At 32.7% G+C, this 16,597-nt stretch overlaps 1 protein-coding gene across 1 annotated transcript; it reads left to right on the plus strand.

Annotated features, from left to right (window-relative positions):
* The first annotated feature begins 15,792 nt into the window (after nucleotides 1-15,792).
* LOC139868806 (uncharacterized) lies at nucleotides 15,793-16,302 on the plus strand. Its single transcript, XM_071857148.1, has one exon. The coding sequence runs from the start codon at nucleotides 15,793-15,795 to the stop codon at nucleotides 16,300-16,302; it is 510 nt and encodes a 169-aa protein (XP_071713249.1).
* The last annotated feature ends 295 nt before the right edge of the window (nucleotides 16,303-16,597 follow it).

The following is a 16,597-nucleotide window of genomic DNA, read 5'->3' on the forward strand; positions in this document are numbered from 1 at the left end:
GAGAGAGAATCGAAGGAGCTCACTAGATCTGAGTGTGTGTAACAAATGAGAGGCTTAACCTAAAATGAAGAACATAAGACTTTATATACCCCTGCTGTTGACTCACCCATATGATTCATTCATCACACTTACGAGTTGGCTTCATCAGCCGTACGGGTGATCACTCACTCGTGTCTTCTCATTTAGGTTGTAATTGTGACTTAGCTCAGCATCAGCCGTGCGTATGAGCCTGTCAGCCGTACTAGTGAGGCTTCACTCATACGTCTGACTAAGTCTAACATAGTCAAACATCTAAATCTCGTTCCTGCAGTTCCTGTAACCACATACAAACACGGATAGGATAATAACGAGCAATCATGGTGGCCTGTAAACTGTTGTACCTGCAATAGACGTGGGTAGATGTCTAGGGACTTTCATAAAATGCATCAACAGAAGATGTGAGTTGTAAGGAAACGAAGGAGGTGAATTTATAAGAAAATCTCCGACAGAACATTTAAAATGGACGATCGCATTTAAAGTGGATCTTAATTCCCTTGATTACCGGAGAGTCAAATCTTATTAAGAAGATTTTCTTCAAATCCCTTGAAATCTGGGAATCAATCATATCTACGTCAAATGATAAGATGAATCTACACTTACTCATTTCACTCTTCTATGTTAGCTTCATTCGTACTCTTCATATAAATGGATTGTTTATCCAAATTATTCGCTAATGATAAAAATCTAATTTTTAGCCCGTATGCATCATGAAAACATACTTATTATCATTCACGACATTTTCACTCAAATTTCGGGACGAAATTTCTTTAACGGGTAGGTACTGTGACAACCCGGAAATTTCCAACCAAATTTAAACTTTAATCTTTATATGTTTCCGACATGATAAGCAATATTTGTTAAGTTAAATTTCAAGAATTTTAAACTATGTTCATACATTCATTCAACCTCGACCAAGTTCCAACGATTCACAAACCATTAAACGAATATGATTATATATGTATATGTGTATATATATTATAACTTGAAACGTAAACAAAATATTAGATTAAATACTTTATATGATTGTATCTGTTTCAAAATGTTTATCAATGGAATTAGAAGATAAGATCAAATGATTGAATTATCAGATATATTGAATTATGATTACAAGTCTCTGTTGAAAGGCCCACGTTGATTTGAGAAATCTTTCCATTTTAACAATATTCGGAAAATGGTAAAGTGATTTATAAATAAGAACAAATTATCAATCATTGAGAACTAGACAAAGGATAGTGGAAGATTGAATCTAATAAAGACTCGATTGATCTATTTAGTTTTAAATGTACAAAAACGTTTTCAGTTTAAAAAGTACTTTATTATTAAAACGTATATAACTTTTATAAATATCTAGAACTACTTTTGACAACTCATTACTTAACTAGTATGATAAAGATAACAATATTTATATTTTATTTTATTAAATATATATAACGATTTAAATTAATATTATATATATTTATACGCGTATTATACCTACATAGTTTTATACTTTTACTATACTTAAACTTTACATTTACTTTATTTTTACTTTACTTTAACTTTAATAATTCACTTTAATAATTCATACTTTAATAATTTACTTTAATAATTCATACTTTAATAATTCACTTTAATAATTCATACGTTAATAATTCACTTTAATAATTCATACTTTAATAATTCACTTTAATAATTCATACTTTAATAATTCACTTTAATAATTCAAAAATCTATTATAAATAGAATTCAATAGGTTTCATTATTTCATAGAAACTTGAAAATATTTTTCTCTAAACTCTCTCAATCGATTTACATATATATATTTACTCCGTATTATTTCAAGATATTATTAGTATACATAAAATATTACGACGGAGTGCTGTCCGAGTGATTTCGAAATTGTTTTTCGAGTAGGATAGGATTAAGGAAATTATGGGTTATAGCTATGGAGGTGATTGAGTATGGTTCATGGATATGCTCGTGAGGTCAATATAGTGTTTATCATTTCCGTTGCGTCTACGTACCTTTCCTGCAATATTGAATCTCAATATTGATACGTGAGTACTCATAATTTAACTTTTACATACTAATAGTGTATCCTTGACTAGTGCTCGAGTATTTAGGATTATGCATGCTTGTACTTTTGATATTGCCCTTAGACATGTTAGGTTGAATCTTGAATTAGTTACACTTGCGGTTGATATAAGGTATAAGATATGCATGTCCTTGGAAAGCTAGCGAAAAATTAAGAACTTTTCCTTTGGATATCGAATGGTTTCGATGAACGGATTAGAAGTTATAATCAATTGAATTTTCGATATTTTTATTAAAAATGATTATTATTATCGTCGTTTTTATCGTCGTTCTAGTTTTATCTTATTATTATCATTATTATTATCTTTATCAATAAAAGGGATTTATCATTAAAAATTGTTATTTTTTTATTATTATTACTATCGTTATTATCGTTAAAGTTATAATTAGCATTATTATTATTATCCAATTATTATTATTATTATTATTAGTATTATTATTCTTATTATCATTATTAATATATATATCATTATTTAAAAATGGTTATTGTTATTGTTATTATTATTATTACTATATTATCATTAAGATAATTATTAGTATTATCGTTAATAATGTTATAGTAACTATCATTATTAATATTAGTGTAATTAAAACAAATATTTGTAACACCTAATTATTTTGATTACTATTATTATCATTATTAAATTATTATGAACACGATATAAAAGACGATTGAAAGCTATTAAATGAAACGATTAGGAAATAATGAGTAAGAGTATCATGATGAAATTAAAATATTATAAGATATTGATTTAGATAAAATTATCGTTCTTATTATTTTTATCATTACTATTATTATTAAAAGTATCGTTAGTATTAAAACTATCATTTTAACAAAAATTATCATTTTAATAGAAATGTCATTGTTACTATAAAATATCATTATTATTATTATTTTAAATAGAATTATTATTTTAAAGATAATATTAAAAATTATCGTAAATATTAAAGTTATCATAATTAGAATTATCGTTTTATCATAATGTCATCTTAGTAATTATAAATATTGATATTTTTATAATAATAATTATTATTACAAAATAATACAATTTTTACTTACTATCATTATAGATATTATTTTATCAAATAAATATGTGATACAAACATATTTTACTACGTGTGACGATCGCTCCAAATCCATATGGACGAACACGTCATTCATTGATTTCATTGCGAGGTATTTGACCTCTATGTGATACATTTTGTAAATTGTATTCGTTTGAAAAGGTATTTCATAAATGAATATATAAATTCCAGGTTTTTAACATCTGATGATTCCTACGTATAGACAATCACCATTTAAATGGTTTACAATAATACATCTGTTAACAATACAGTCAAAATAAGATACATGGTAATGGTTTGGTGAATGCAAGTTTCTTGTATATAGCATGTATGACTCCACGCACATATCTTGTATCACGTATAAGCAAACAGCGGAAGACTTCTAGAAACCTGAGAATAAACATGCTTCAAGTGTCAACACAAAGGTTGGTGAGTTCATAGTTTTAATATTACACATAATCCGTATATCAATGTGGATTACAAAAGTTCAGTTGTTTTATTCAAAACGTTTATCAATAGGTTTTACATAAAAGGTGGATCACAAGATTTCAGTTGTTTCATCCGAAACGTTTATCAATCGGTTCTACAAAATTGAGCACCCTGGTAACTAAACTTTAACGTTTATATAATTTGTACCCTTTTTATAATCATCTTAATAATACACGCAAACCAACGTGTACGCTTCTCAAATAGCATACGTCCGTTAAAAGGCTAGCGCTCTAGCTCGGACGGGGATATCAAGCCCTATGGATCCATATATAACTACTCGCGCCCACCAGTTCTTATAACCGGCAGTTACTAGTTACCATAGCTAAGGGATTTTCGGTTCAAACTCGGTGTAGAATTTAGTATGTACTTGTATCCATTGCGTTTAAAATAAAGTGCATGTATTCTCAGCCCAAAAATATAGATTGCAAAAGCAATTAAAAAGGGAGCAAATGAAACTCATGCATATAAATATTGTAAATTAGTTAATAAAGCATTTGCATGTATTCTCAGCCCAAAAATGTAGAGAGTAAAAGGGATCATATGAAACTCACTGTTTAATATTGATATACAATATTGTAGGAAAGCACGTAGACGCATCGGAGATGATAAACACGAGGTTTGCTTCACAAAAATACCCCCGAACATTACCCATAACCTCCTTGGTAATAACCCATATTTTCCCTAGCTCTAGCTCGCTTGGAAACTCGTTTTGAAAATTACTTGGACAGCACTCCGTCGTAATATTTTATGTACATTATTATTTTTGTATCGCAAAAATAATAACACTAATAATAAAAATAATAAGATTAATAATAATAATAATAATAATAATAATAATAATAATAATAATAATAATAATAATAATAATAATAATAATAATAATAATAATAATAATAATAATAATTATTATACGGAGTAATATATGTGAAAAAAAATGGAACGAATTCGACTGAATTTATAGATGTTTTCTGGATCCAGCCTCCATGCGATCGCATGGAGTTTCTTTGGTATGCTCATGCGATCGCATGAGCTTAAATGACAGCTCAAATTTGATTTGTTTTGTAGTTCGTCGACATAATTAAATATTAATATAATATATATAATTTATATAATTAATTATATATTATATTAAATTCACGTGCATAGTTGATTTGAAATTTTCGTTCCGATAAGTCGTATGTCATCACTCGACTTATGTCCCGGTTCCGGTTTCTCGAACGCATTTTCGTACGCTTAGGAAACTAGTACTTTTCGTTTTGTGACTCGTACCTTTGTCACAATATAAACTTAAATTATCCCTAAATTATATCACTCAAATTATAACTTATACATTTGAGTGTTTTGGTCATTTACTTCTATAAATCATCGTCTCGCTATTTGTTAAAATACATTTTAAAATAGTGTTTTACTGTAGCAAAGTCAATTTCACTGTAGCAATTCACTGTAGCAAAGTCAATTTCACTGTAGCAAATAGTGATTTTCGAAAATACTGTTACATTTTGAGTAATGTGGCAATTTGAAAACACTGTAGCAAATTAGTGTTTTACTGGTTCATCTTAAACGCTTTAGTTAACTTATCTAAATATCAATCGAATCAATAAACGAATGTTACTATCGTTTACTAAATAACTTGAAATCATATATATTCAAATAGATATATAAACCAATAAGTTTAATGTATGGTATCATGCAAATAAAACTTTGTTACGTTTTCAAGTTATAGTATATATATATGTATCTATTTACATATAATGGTTCGCGAATCGTTGAGAACAACTGAAGGGTAATTGAATAGTTCAAAATTTTGAGATTCAACTTCATAGGCTTTGCTTATCGTGTCGAAATCATTAATCATTTAAGATTAAGTTTAAATTTAATCGAAATTTTCGGGTCATCACAGTACCTACCCGTTAAAGAAATTTCGTCCCGAAATTTGAGTGAGGTCGTCATGGCTAACAATAAAAATGTTTTCATGAAGAATATGAATTGATAATTAGAATTTTATCACCGTTGAATAATATGGACAAAACAATCCAATTACTCGAAGCGTATGAGAGAAGTTATCGTAAAAGAGTGAAATGAAGAATAGAGATTCGTCTTAACTCTTGACGTATTATCGATTGATTTCCGGAATTTAAGGAATAGAAAATCTTCATAATTTAAATAAGATTTGATTCTTCGGGAATTAAGGAAATTATGGTTTCCTTTGATTAAATGCGTAATCTACCTCGATTGCTATGTCTGATATTTCGCTATAAATTGACCTCTTCCGTTTCATTTATTTTCACCACTCCTACTTTCTTTCCCAATTAATACATTCAAAAGATTGTGAAAATGCTTAATCCAGTTCTGGTTCTTGACCTAATATTGACGTTTGCCACACTCATCCTTCTTTTCCAGCTCCCACCAGAAGAATCTGTTTATTTCTATTATGCTCTAGGGATAGTTGTATTTATCATTCTCCCGTGTCTTTATATTTCTATACGCATTGATATACACAGTTTGTAAATTTATGTGTTTTTATCTGACTTTTATTTTCCATTATATTTCGGAGCTTCATGCTTTCGTTTTCTCTTCCCGACCTTAAGTCAAGCGGATACTGGTCCAGAATTCGTAGCTATACATTTCAGAATGAACATAGTTAATGTTCTAAGAAGGTAATCGTAATGGCACGATCTTGATTTGTCAAATTACCAGAATATCCGGAAAAGACCGAATCATCAAGAAAATATTTTCTTGATATGTTTAGAGGTTAAATAGAATAAAAGAGTTATGTAACATGGTTCATTATGAGGGTGGGATCTGTGAACCTTTATCACGTTCCATTAGAAACTCAGCATGACTTACTGTAATATAATCACGTTGATCAAGTGTCATTATATTATACTAATTCATGCTTCAGTTCCCAACACTACTTCAAAACATTCAAATTTTAAACTTGAAGGTTTCAGAATTTAGAAACTAAAATAGTTTCTTTTATGATGTAATACAGATAGCGCGAAGAGATGAATGATTTCAGATAAGAATGCTTATGAAAATATATTCAGAAATATCGAGGATATTTATAATAAAAGATACGATGATATCTTAGAATTTCTAATATCGAAGAATGATGAAGAAGATTTGTTCGTAACGGATTTTGAGTTAGTAGCAAGGTATTCGTTAATGACTTCAGCAGATACTGAATCATTTGTATTCTTTGAAGGCAGGTTTAGTCTTTGTGATTTATCCACAGCCCTCCTTCATACTTTGCTCAATCCGTTTTCCAGTTTTAAACCTTCTCTTTTTCTCAGCTTTACCACCATACTATTCTTTATCATCAAACTTTTTACTGTTAAGGTCGTTTACAGTTTTTGCTGCTTCATCAGCATTGTTCCAATTTCAGAGAACTAGTTTCATAGTTTGGGGTGTTTTTCGGAAACTTCACATTCGAAGTATGTAATTCGAGGAGGTAGACGTTATATGTACACATATAACTGTTGGCGTAGACGTGCTGCAAGATTTCAAAATACTGATTGCAAATTCCCTATAGTTGGAACGGCAACTATTGTTACAAGATGTGGATGAGTACATGATAGGGTTTCAATGTATATATAGTGATTTCCGGAGAGATTCAAATAGCAGAGTGACGGAGTCGCTGGTACATTTACTGCTAATACGGTGGAACATAAAAGGTTCCCCAGTAACAAAAACGTATATGCCAAAGTTATAATTCTGAAAGGTCGTCGTTGACTAGTTGAATGGGTGATAATACTGGATACTTTTAAAAAGGAATTGCAAGGTTATTTTCAGTAATAATAATGCCGAAGGATTTATCACAGATACGTGTTAAAGTTTTACTTAGGTTTCGAGAGCTTTCCAGATATATGATTATAAGTACAAATCTTTCTTCTCGTAGATATCGTGTAGTTGGTTTGTCTTCTCGCTTGTTCATTAGTTGAAGTGTTTCCAAGAATTTTGATGGGTTTGAACGCAAAATGTAATCATATGATGTTCTAGTACTGTTCTGAATTCAAAGCATGGTTTTCGAAGCATGGTTTTGAAAGATGTAGGAATCTAAGACTGATGTTTTTCGTTTAATCTTGACTTGGATTCTGATCTATCGAAATTAGAATATGAAATTGAATTAAAATGGTTATTCTGCGATGAACAGATACGTATATCTATAGGTTTGAGCAGTATAGTTAATGATTGCTGAATCAGAATTGAAGAATGTATAGTGTAACATATTAATGTGGAATTTATATATTTCTAGGGTATTACCTACCCATTAAAATATTCTCATCATTAACAGTTTGTACAAAAGGATTTTCAATTACAATCTTTATGAAAATATATGTATGTATATTTCCTTCAGATGTAATATAGATTTAATGAGTTATTAAACTCATTTGATTTTCGGTTGGAACTAGAAACGAATAATCTCTTCTATATTAAAGATTACATAATCGTCGCAGGATATTTCTCCAATGAAGTTATGAATTAATACTTCATCGTTTATGGTTATTAGTATTCTTCGGTGCCTACGGTGCGTATGAGGTTGATACTCGTGGGACAGATTGTGAGGTTAAGGTTTACGGTGCGGATGTTGTTGTTGGTGGTGCTGGTACTGTTATTGGTTGTGCTGCTGGTTCTGGTGGTGCTACCGGTGCTGCCTGCAAATTGTACATCATATTCTCCAAAGCCACAACTCGAGCGCGAAGCTCGTTAACTTCTTCTATTATTCCGGGATGATTGGCGGTTGGTACGAGAGGATGAATAAAGTTTAAAATTCTAGTTATCATATAATCGTTGCGAAATATCCTGGAAATGAGGGTAAAGATAGTGTTTCGAACGGGTTCGCCGGTAAGTGCCGCAGGTTCCTCACCAAGAGGTGAATTCGGTTGGTGGAAAGGATCGCCTTCCTCTTGTCTCCATTGATTAAGTTGATTACGAACCCATCCCCAATTCATCCAGAATTGGTGATGACTGATTGGTTGATTCAATTTTTACTGTAGCAATTCACTGTAGCAAAGTCAATTTCACTGTAGCAAATAGTGATTTTCGAAAATACTGTTACATTTTGAGTAATGTGGCAATTTGAAAACACTGTAGCAAATTAGTGTTTTACTGGTTCATCTTAAACGCTTTAGTTAACTTATCTAAATATCAATCGAATCAATAAACAAATGTTACTATCGTTTACTAAATAACTTGAAATCATATATATTCAAATAGATATATAAACCAATAAGTTTAATGTATGGTATCATGCAAATAAAACTTTGTTACGTTTTCAAGTTATAGTATATATATGTATCTATTTACATATAATGGTTCGCGAATCGTTGAGAACAACTGAAGGGTAATTGAATAGTTCAAAATTTTGAGATTCAACTTCATAGGCTTTGCTTATCGTGTCGAAATCATTAATCATTTAAGATTAAGTTTAAATTTAGTCGAAATTTTCGGGTCATCACACTACGTGTAATAACTTACTTTAATAATACCTATCATATTATCTTTATGATATTAAATGAACCTTATAAATTTTATTATTTAATATATATAAAAGTATATTTTATTATATAAATATAAAATTTTATTTATTAATAATTAAATTATATTATTTACTCTAATAAATCTTTTAAAAATATTTTAAAAATATAAAATGACGATATTTAAACTATATATTAATCATGTATAGATTTTTGGAAATTATTTTGAGTCAAATTTACTTTTGTTGACTTTTGCATATTAGTCTCGAGCATTAGGATTGTGGTACACTATGACTTGACCTAATTTGTTAGACAAATATTGACCAACACATAAATATATATATAATTAATTTAAGTTCGTGAATCTGAGGCCAACCTTGCACTTGTTCAATGACGTTATATGTATTTTTACTACGAAATACAGTATGGTGAGTTTCATTTACCTTTTTACCCTTTATATTTTTGGGACTGAGAATACATGCGCTTTTATAAATGTTTGACGAAATAGACACAAGTAATTGAAACTACATTCTATGGTTGAATTATCGAAATCGAATATGCCCCTTTTTATTAAAGTATGGTAATCTAAGAATTAGGGAACAGACACCCTAATTGACGGAATCCTAAAGATAGATCTATTGGGCCTAACAAACCCCATCCAAAGTACCAGATGCTTTAGTACTTCGAAATTTATATCATGTTCGAAGGAGGATCCCGGAATGATAGGGGATATTCTTATATGTATCTAGTTAATGTCGGTTACCAGGTGTTTACCATATGAATGATTATTTTTGTCTCTATGCATGGGACGTATATTTATGAGAACTGGAAATGAAATTCTTGTGGTCTATTAAAATGATGGAAATAAATGATTATGATAAACTAATGAACTCACCAACCTTTTGGTTGACACTTTAAAGCATGTTTATTCTCAGGTGTTAAAGAAATCTTCCGCTGTGCATTTGCTCATTTTAAAGATATAACTTGGAGTCTTTCATAACATATTTCGAAGAACGTTGCATTCGAGTCATTGAGTTCATCAAAGATTATTATTAAATCAATTTATAGTTAGATAGTGGATATTATGAAATGGTATGCATGCCTGTCAATTTTTGATGTAAAGAAAGTTTGTCTTTTAAAAACGAATGCAATGTTTGTAAAATGTATCATATAGAGGTCAAATACCTCGCAATGTAATCAACTATTGTGAATCGTTTATAATGTATATGAACGGGTCCTTTCATACGATATGCTACACTATAACACAACATTGATGTTCGCAACATCCACTAGTATTCGAGATTTCAAGGCTAGCCCTACGAATGGTATCGTCAACATCGAACTTAATTTCCATTCGTCCTATTAAATGTGGTATCGTCAACATCGAATTTAAACCCACACATGAGGTATCGTCAATATCGAACTTAAACCCTCATCGAAGATCACTACAATAGTGGTATGGCTTCGTCAACATCGAACTTTAAATCCATACATGAGGTATCGTCAACATCGAACTTTAACCCTCATCCAAACAAACAATAACCTCTAGGATATGGTATCGTCAACATCGAACTTTAACCCATACCCCACAAGCAAATAAATCATATACATACATATATAATTATTCCACTCACCTTATCGCCTTTGGTGAACTAGAAATCAAGCTCGCGACCTTCAATGTAATGCACCTATCACATTATGCATTTAATTAACATACAATCTAGTGGACTAACCACCAACACTTAACTCTTTAGCATTTAATGATCTAAATGCATTAAATGACTTACATCCACCAAAACCGCCCATTAATGGCCATGACTCATCATAAATCACTAAAAGCTAGTGATTAGAGTCTACTAACACCAACTAACACAATTGATGGGTATTTCATACCCATCTCACCCAACTAGGTCAACCATTACTCATTTGACCCATTTTAACACTTAGACTTACAATTTTAGTCCAACTTAGCCCATTAACACTCTTTCATCATTTTACAAGTGTATTAGTGACTAATAACACAATTAACACTTACAAATCCCAATTTACATGACCAAACCCTAGATCAACATCATTTGGGTTTCCTTACATCAAATTAACCCAAATTCACCCCTTTAAGTCCCCAAATGGGTCTTACAAGTCTCAAATGGCCAAACCCTAGCCATAAGTTAACTAAATCTCAAAACACGGAGTTAAGACTTACCAACACTACCCACTCGTAGCTAAGAACGAGGAGAACAATTTTACTTCTTGCTCCAAAGATCAAATCTCAAATCTTCACTCTCAAATCTCACTTTGAATTCAAATGGGTTTTGTGTTTGAGAGAAAAATCGAGAGAGAAAATGGAAAAGAAATGAACAAAGGTGGATAAGTGGCTGAGATTTAGAGTCCCAATCAGATCCACACGCGAAAGGACGAATATACCCTCGAATTAACCCTTTTTAAAACTGAATTCGGAGTCAGACTGACAGCAAGGTCGCGGCGCGACCGCCATATGCCGCGGCGCGGCGTTTCACATAAAATCCGAGCTGTTTAAACCTCCTCCTAAATCTGGTTCGATTTATTTGTCGCGGCGCGACCAGAACCCTCGCGGCGCGGCAATGGCCTAAAACTGACCATTTCGACAACTTTAATCCAACTATCGATTTATGCGACTAGTACACTTCGTTCTCGCTTCCTATATACGTCTAAACTCCATCATAAAGCCTCACATGTCATAATACACTCCTACACCATGCGTATACTCATACACACATACATTCGCATGCGTAATGTATATATACATATCTCGTATACATCAAATTAACTCTTTAAGTCATTTAATCACGTAAACAAACGAATTATAAGCGTACTAACGATTAAATATGTACCTTAATTCACGTATGGGAAAAACGGGATGTTACATAATTGAACGTGGGCTTTGGCCAACCTCATCCACATCAACATCTTCTATTGGGCCAGCTTTATGTTCATGGCCTGCAGAACATTTAATTGGACTGGGTGAATTAAACTGTCCCGATGCATTGCCCTCTACATTAACCGTTACCTCTTTGGGACTAGAATTATTAACTCTAGGGCTTCTACCAGGGTTCTCGTGAAACTCACCACGCTCATCATGCGCTGTATCATTATTAATGTTTTCTTGGGAAACCTACTTTGATCCCTGACATCCCTACTCTTCGTCTTCGACACCACCATTGAAATAATTATGATCACCGGAGTTGTAACCGTCAGCGCTATCGGAGAAGTTTCCGGCATCTGTCTCTCTAGCCATCTCATGAATGACATCTTCATCATCGGATTCATATAAAAAATCATCAGCCTCGTCTTCAGATTTCTCAAAAGTATCTTCCACAAACTCATCATCATCTTGATTGGACTTATAGAATTCATCCGACTCCTCTTTTTCTTCATCTTCCTCATTACATATATTCATATGGACATACTTGCTGGGATCTTCCTGGACATATGCATTAATCGTAAATGCTAAGTGAAATGACCCGTGGAATCACGGGTTTGTTTAAACGAAACAGTTTAATGATACGTTTTAGGTATTAAGTGAATGTAAATTCTAAAGTCATTTTGTTTAATGACCAGTGGAATCACAGAGTCCGACTAAAAAACTCGTCAGTTGAACATTTCATCGAACACCTAAAATGCATATTAAACAATCTACATCCAATCATAAGAGATAATTTTCATTTCATTTTAAAAGTGTATATTAAAATATAAATTTAGAATTGATTTTCTTTTGCTAAGTTTTTATAACTTCTCGTACTCAATTCAAAATAATTAATTAAAATAATTTAAAATAATTTAATTTTAATAATTAAAATAATTATTAATAAGATTTAATAATAATAATTAATTAATAAGATTTAATTTTAATTCAAAATTATTTAGATTAATGATATCACCCACCATGCTTAAATTTTTTCTTTAGTTTTTTGATTTTCTTTTAACAAAAAAATTAGCCTAATAATGACATCATCATTATAGAATTTTAATAGAAACTATATATATATATATATATATATATATATATATATATATATATATATATATATATATATATATATATATATATATATATATATATATATATATATATATATAGGGAGAGGATCCATGCTCTAGACACGCCTAACCCTATCACCGACATGTCAACGATCATCCGTATAGAATTTTCGTCCATATCTTATTTTCCTTCTCAGCAATAAAAAAAACCAACAGATGCCCTCCGTAGACTCTTCGACAAGGCTTCAATGAGAACGTAATTACAACCTCGAAATCTACACCTTCAACTTTCCGCTTTCACGCTGGTACTCTCACCCATCCTCATAGCTTAGAATTTCATGAACACATCTTCTCAATCACAAACACGCTTCCATTATACGATTAAGAAATACGGCTACCCGAGAAGAATCTGGTTCGTACCACCCCGTCAATTGCAAATTTCTTTGCCATTGGAGAGTAAAACAAGTACTCAAGTCTATAGTGCCCGGAATCGACGCTATAACCCTGCGAAAATTGGAGAATCACATCGTACAACCATCTCCACAACTCTCACTACTCGTCCAACTCCTACTAACCCAATACTTCCGTCTCACACCAAGTTTCCAACACCCTCAACAATATCTTGAAAGCTCAAGTTCCGGAACTTATTGATCATATACTCCATCAATCACCTAAGGACTCCTAATTGTCACCCTTGAAGAAATCTCTCGTTTGTTGAACCAATCATTACCCAATACCTGAGCACCGGTCAAACGTGTTCTATCCGGCACCCTTCGTCAACCAATTTTCTTATTGAGAGAAGCTCAAAATTTCCACATATTCCAAATACCCATGAATATCCGAACAAACGTCATTGGTCATCTCGTTTCAAACCAGCAAGTGACAAACCTCTCCCGATAACTCCCACTGCCGATTTCAGTATGAATGAATTTCGTCGGTACCCAACCGCCCAAACCTGTGAGTAACCTCCCTCGTGAGATCCCGTAACAAACCAACATCCCTGAAAAAATCCATTTGTATCACCCCAAAGTTTTACAAGACAAATCATCTAGCACTTGCGTCATCAAACCGTCATAATCGAGAATCAATATCTCAAAATGCAACGGTCCAATCATCTCCAAATGTTTACCATGCTTAGATCTGAATCTGTAGCATCTCCATTAAAAATTTTAGGTCGATCCAACAGTAGACGAATTTACAATGAATTTTCTTTCTCTGCTGCGCAATCAAACCTCAAAGAGTTATCCATGACGGCTGCCACCTTCAAAAAATCATAACTCCAAATCTAACGGTATGATCACTACCAAATTTTTACAACATCTAAATCTACGTGTCTACTACCTATAGTAAAATTTCAAGGTGGTCCAACTGTTAACAAGCCCGCTATAAATTTTATCCTACAGTTGTTTCTGAACCTCCGAATTTGATAGCTCAATCATTCTTTCGCACGGGATTGCAAAGAACGAGATCTCAGATCCGACATTCGGATCTCTTGAAAAAATCTCTCCTGCAACATCCGGCCTTTGACTCCGTAACCTTTCGCGAATAAAAAAAATCTCCATCACAATATAACTGTTGACTAGTAGCATCATAAATCACCAGACGCATAGACCAATCCTAATGTGATCAACTCTGGATACATATACCATATCCACTAAGTTTCTCGTGATCTACTAAGTCTCTAGATCTCGATACATGATGCAAAAAAAAAGCCCTAGATTTGTCATTTTTTCTCTTGATGATAACTGAATCATCAACCAATCGAATATCTGCTTTCAATTCGCCATCGTGCCCGATCTTCAAGCCTTAAGCTCTAATATTACTTGTTAGGCCACACGTAGTGGTCCGCCAAAGGAATCGCCACAGGCCGCCACCCCTTTCACCCCACCACCAGCGTGTCGCCACCACCTCCGCCAGTCACTCCTCTCACGTTTCTAACGGCCTGGACTTATGGGGCCCACCGAATTTTTTTTCTTTTTTTCTTTTTCTCCTCCAACGGCTCTAATCCTTTTTTATTTTTTTTTCTTTTAAACCAATAATACAATACATTTTCTCTATATATATATACACTCTCATTCCATTATTTACCAAACACTACTATCAATTCATATTTCACAAACACAAAAAAAAAATTCAAATGGATGTGGAAGATTTATTAAATTCTCAGAGTGAAAGCGAGGAGAGTGTGACGGATAGTGATAGCGCAGAGTCCGATTCCGATGAAGATTTAATTCAAGACGGTTACAACGCGTTTAACTATCTCGATTAGCTTGATGCAATGGACCAAGAAGATGAAGCTCGAAATTCTCGTACAATTTTTAGAAGACGCCGGTTACAAAGAGATTGGATTGATACCGGTAATCGTTTATACAACGACTATTTCTCGGATAATCCAACATTTCCGGGTGATTATTTTCGAAATCGATACCGAATGAGTAAGTCATTGTTTATTCGTATTGGTCATGCTATTCTATCATACGAATCTCAACCGAAACTCGATTATTTTCAATATTTTGATCAACGTTATGATGCAACCGGTCAACTCGATTTCGATATTTTTTAAAAGTGTACATCGGCGATACGTCAATTGGCGTATGGCATTGCGCATGATGCATTCGATGAATATTTACACATGGGCGCATCTACGTCTTGTGACTGTTTAAACAATTATTGTAAATGTATTATTCATATGTTTGCGCGAGAATATTTAAGGAAACCAACTGAAGAAGATGTTCGTCGATTGCATGCCAAACATTTGGAGATGCACGGTTTTCCTGGGATGTTAGGTAGTCTTGATTGTATGCACTGGGCTTGGAAAAATTGTCCAGTTGCGTGGCAAGGGCATTACCACAGGGGTGATCACGAAGGACCAACAATAATGCTCGAGGCGGGTGCGTCCTACGATATGTGGATTTGGCATGCTTTCTTTGGTCCAGCGGGTTCGAACAATGATATTAATGTTCTTAATGAATCGGATTTGTTCGAAGATTTATTGGATGGTCGAGCTCCGGAGGTCCGTTACATTATCAACGGGCACGAATTTACAAAAGGGTATTACTTGGTAGATGGTATATACCCAGAATGGGCAACACTTGTCAAGTCGTTTAAACGTCCAATTGAGCCAAAAAAATATAAAGTTTAAACGTTTTCAAGAAGCCGCGAGAAAAGACGTGGAACGAGCTTTCGGTGTTCTTCAAGGTCATTGGACAATACTAAAACACCCAGCAAGACCTTATAGTATCAATAAAATACGTCGAATCATGTACACTAGTGTTATACTTCACAACATGATCACTGAAGACAACGAGCACAACATATGCGGCCTCGAAGAGGATTATCTCTGAAATCGAGAAAACATGCCGCGACGTACTTGGAAGGAAAGAGTTGATATACAAGATCGGGTGGATCGAGATATGCGAGATCGAAGAGCGCATCAT

The sequence above is a fragment of the Rutidosis leptorrhynchoides genome, chromosome 9 (assembly GCF_046630445.1).
Source record: "Rutidosis leptorrhynchoides isolate AG116_Rl617_1_P2 chromosome 9, CSIRO_AGI_Rlap_v1, whole genome shotgun sequence".
NCBI lineage: Eukaryota > Viridiplantae > Streptophyta > Magnoliopsida > Asterales > Asteraceae > Rutidosis > Rutidosis leptorrhynchoides.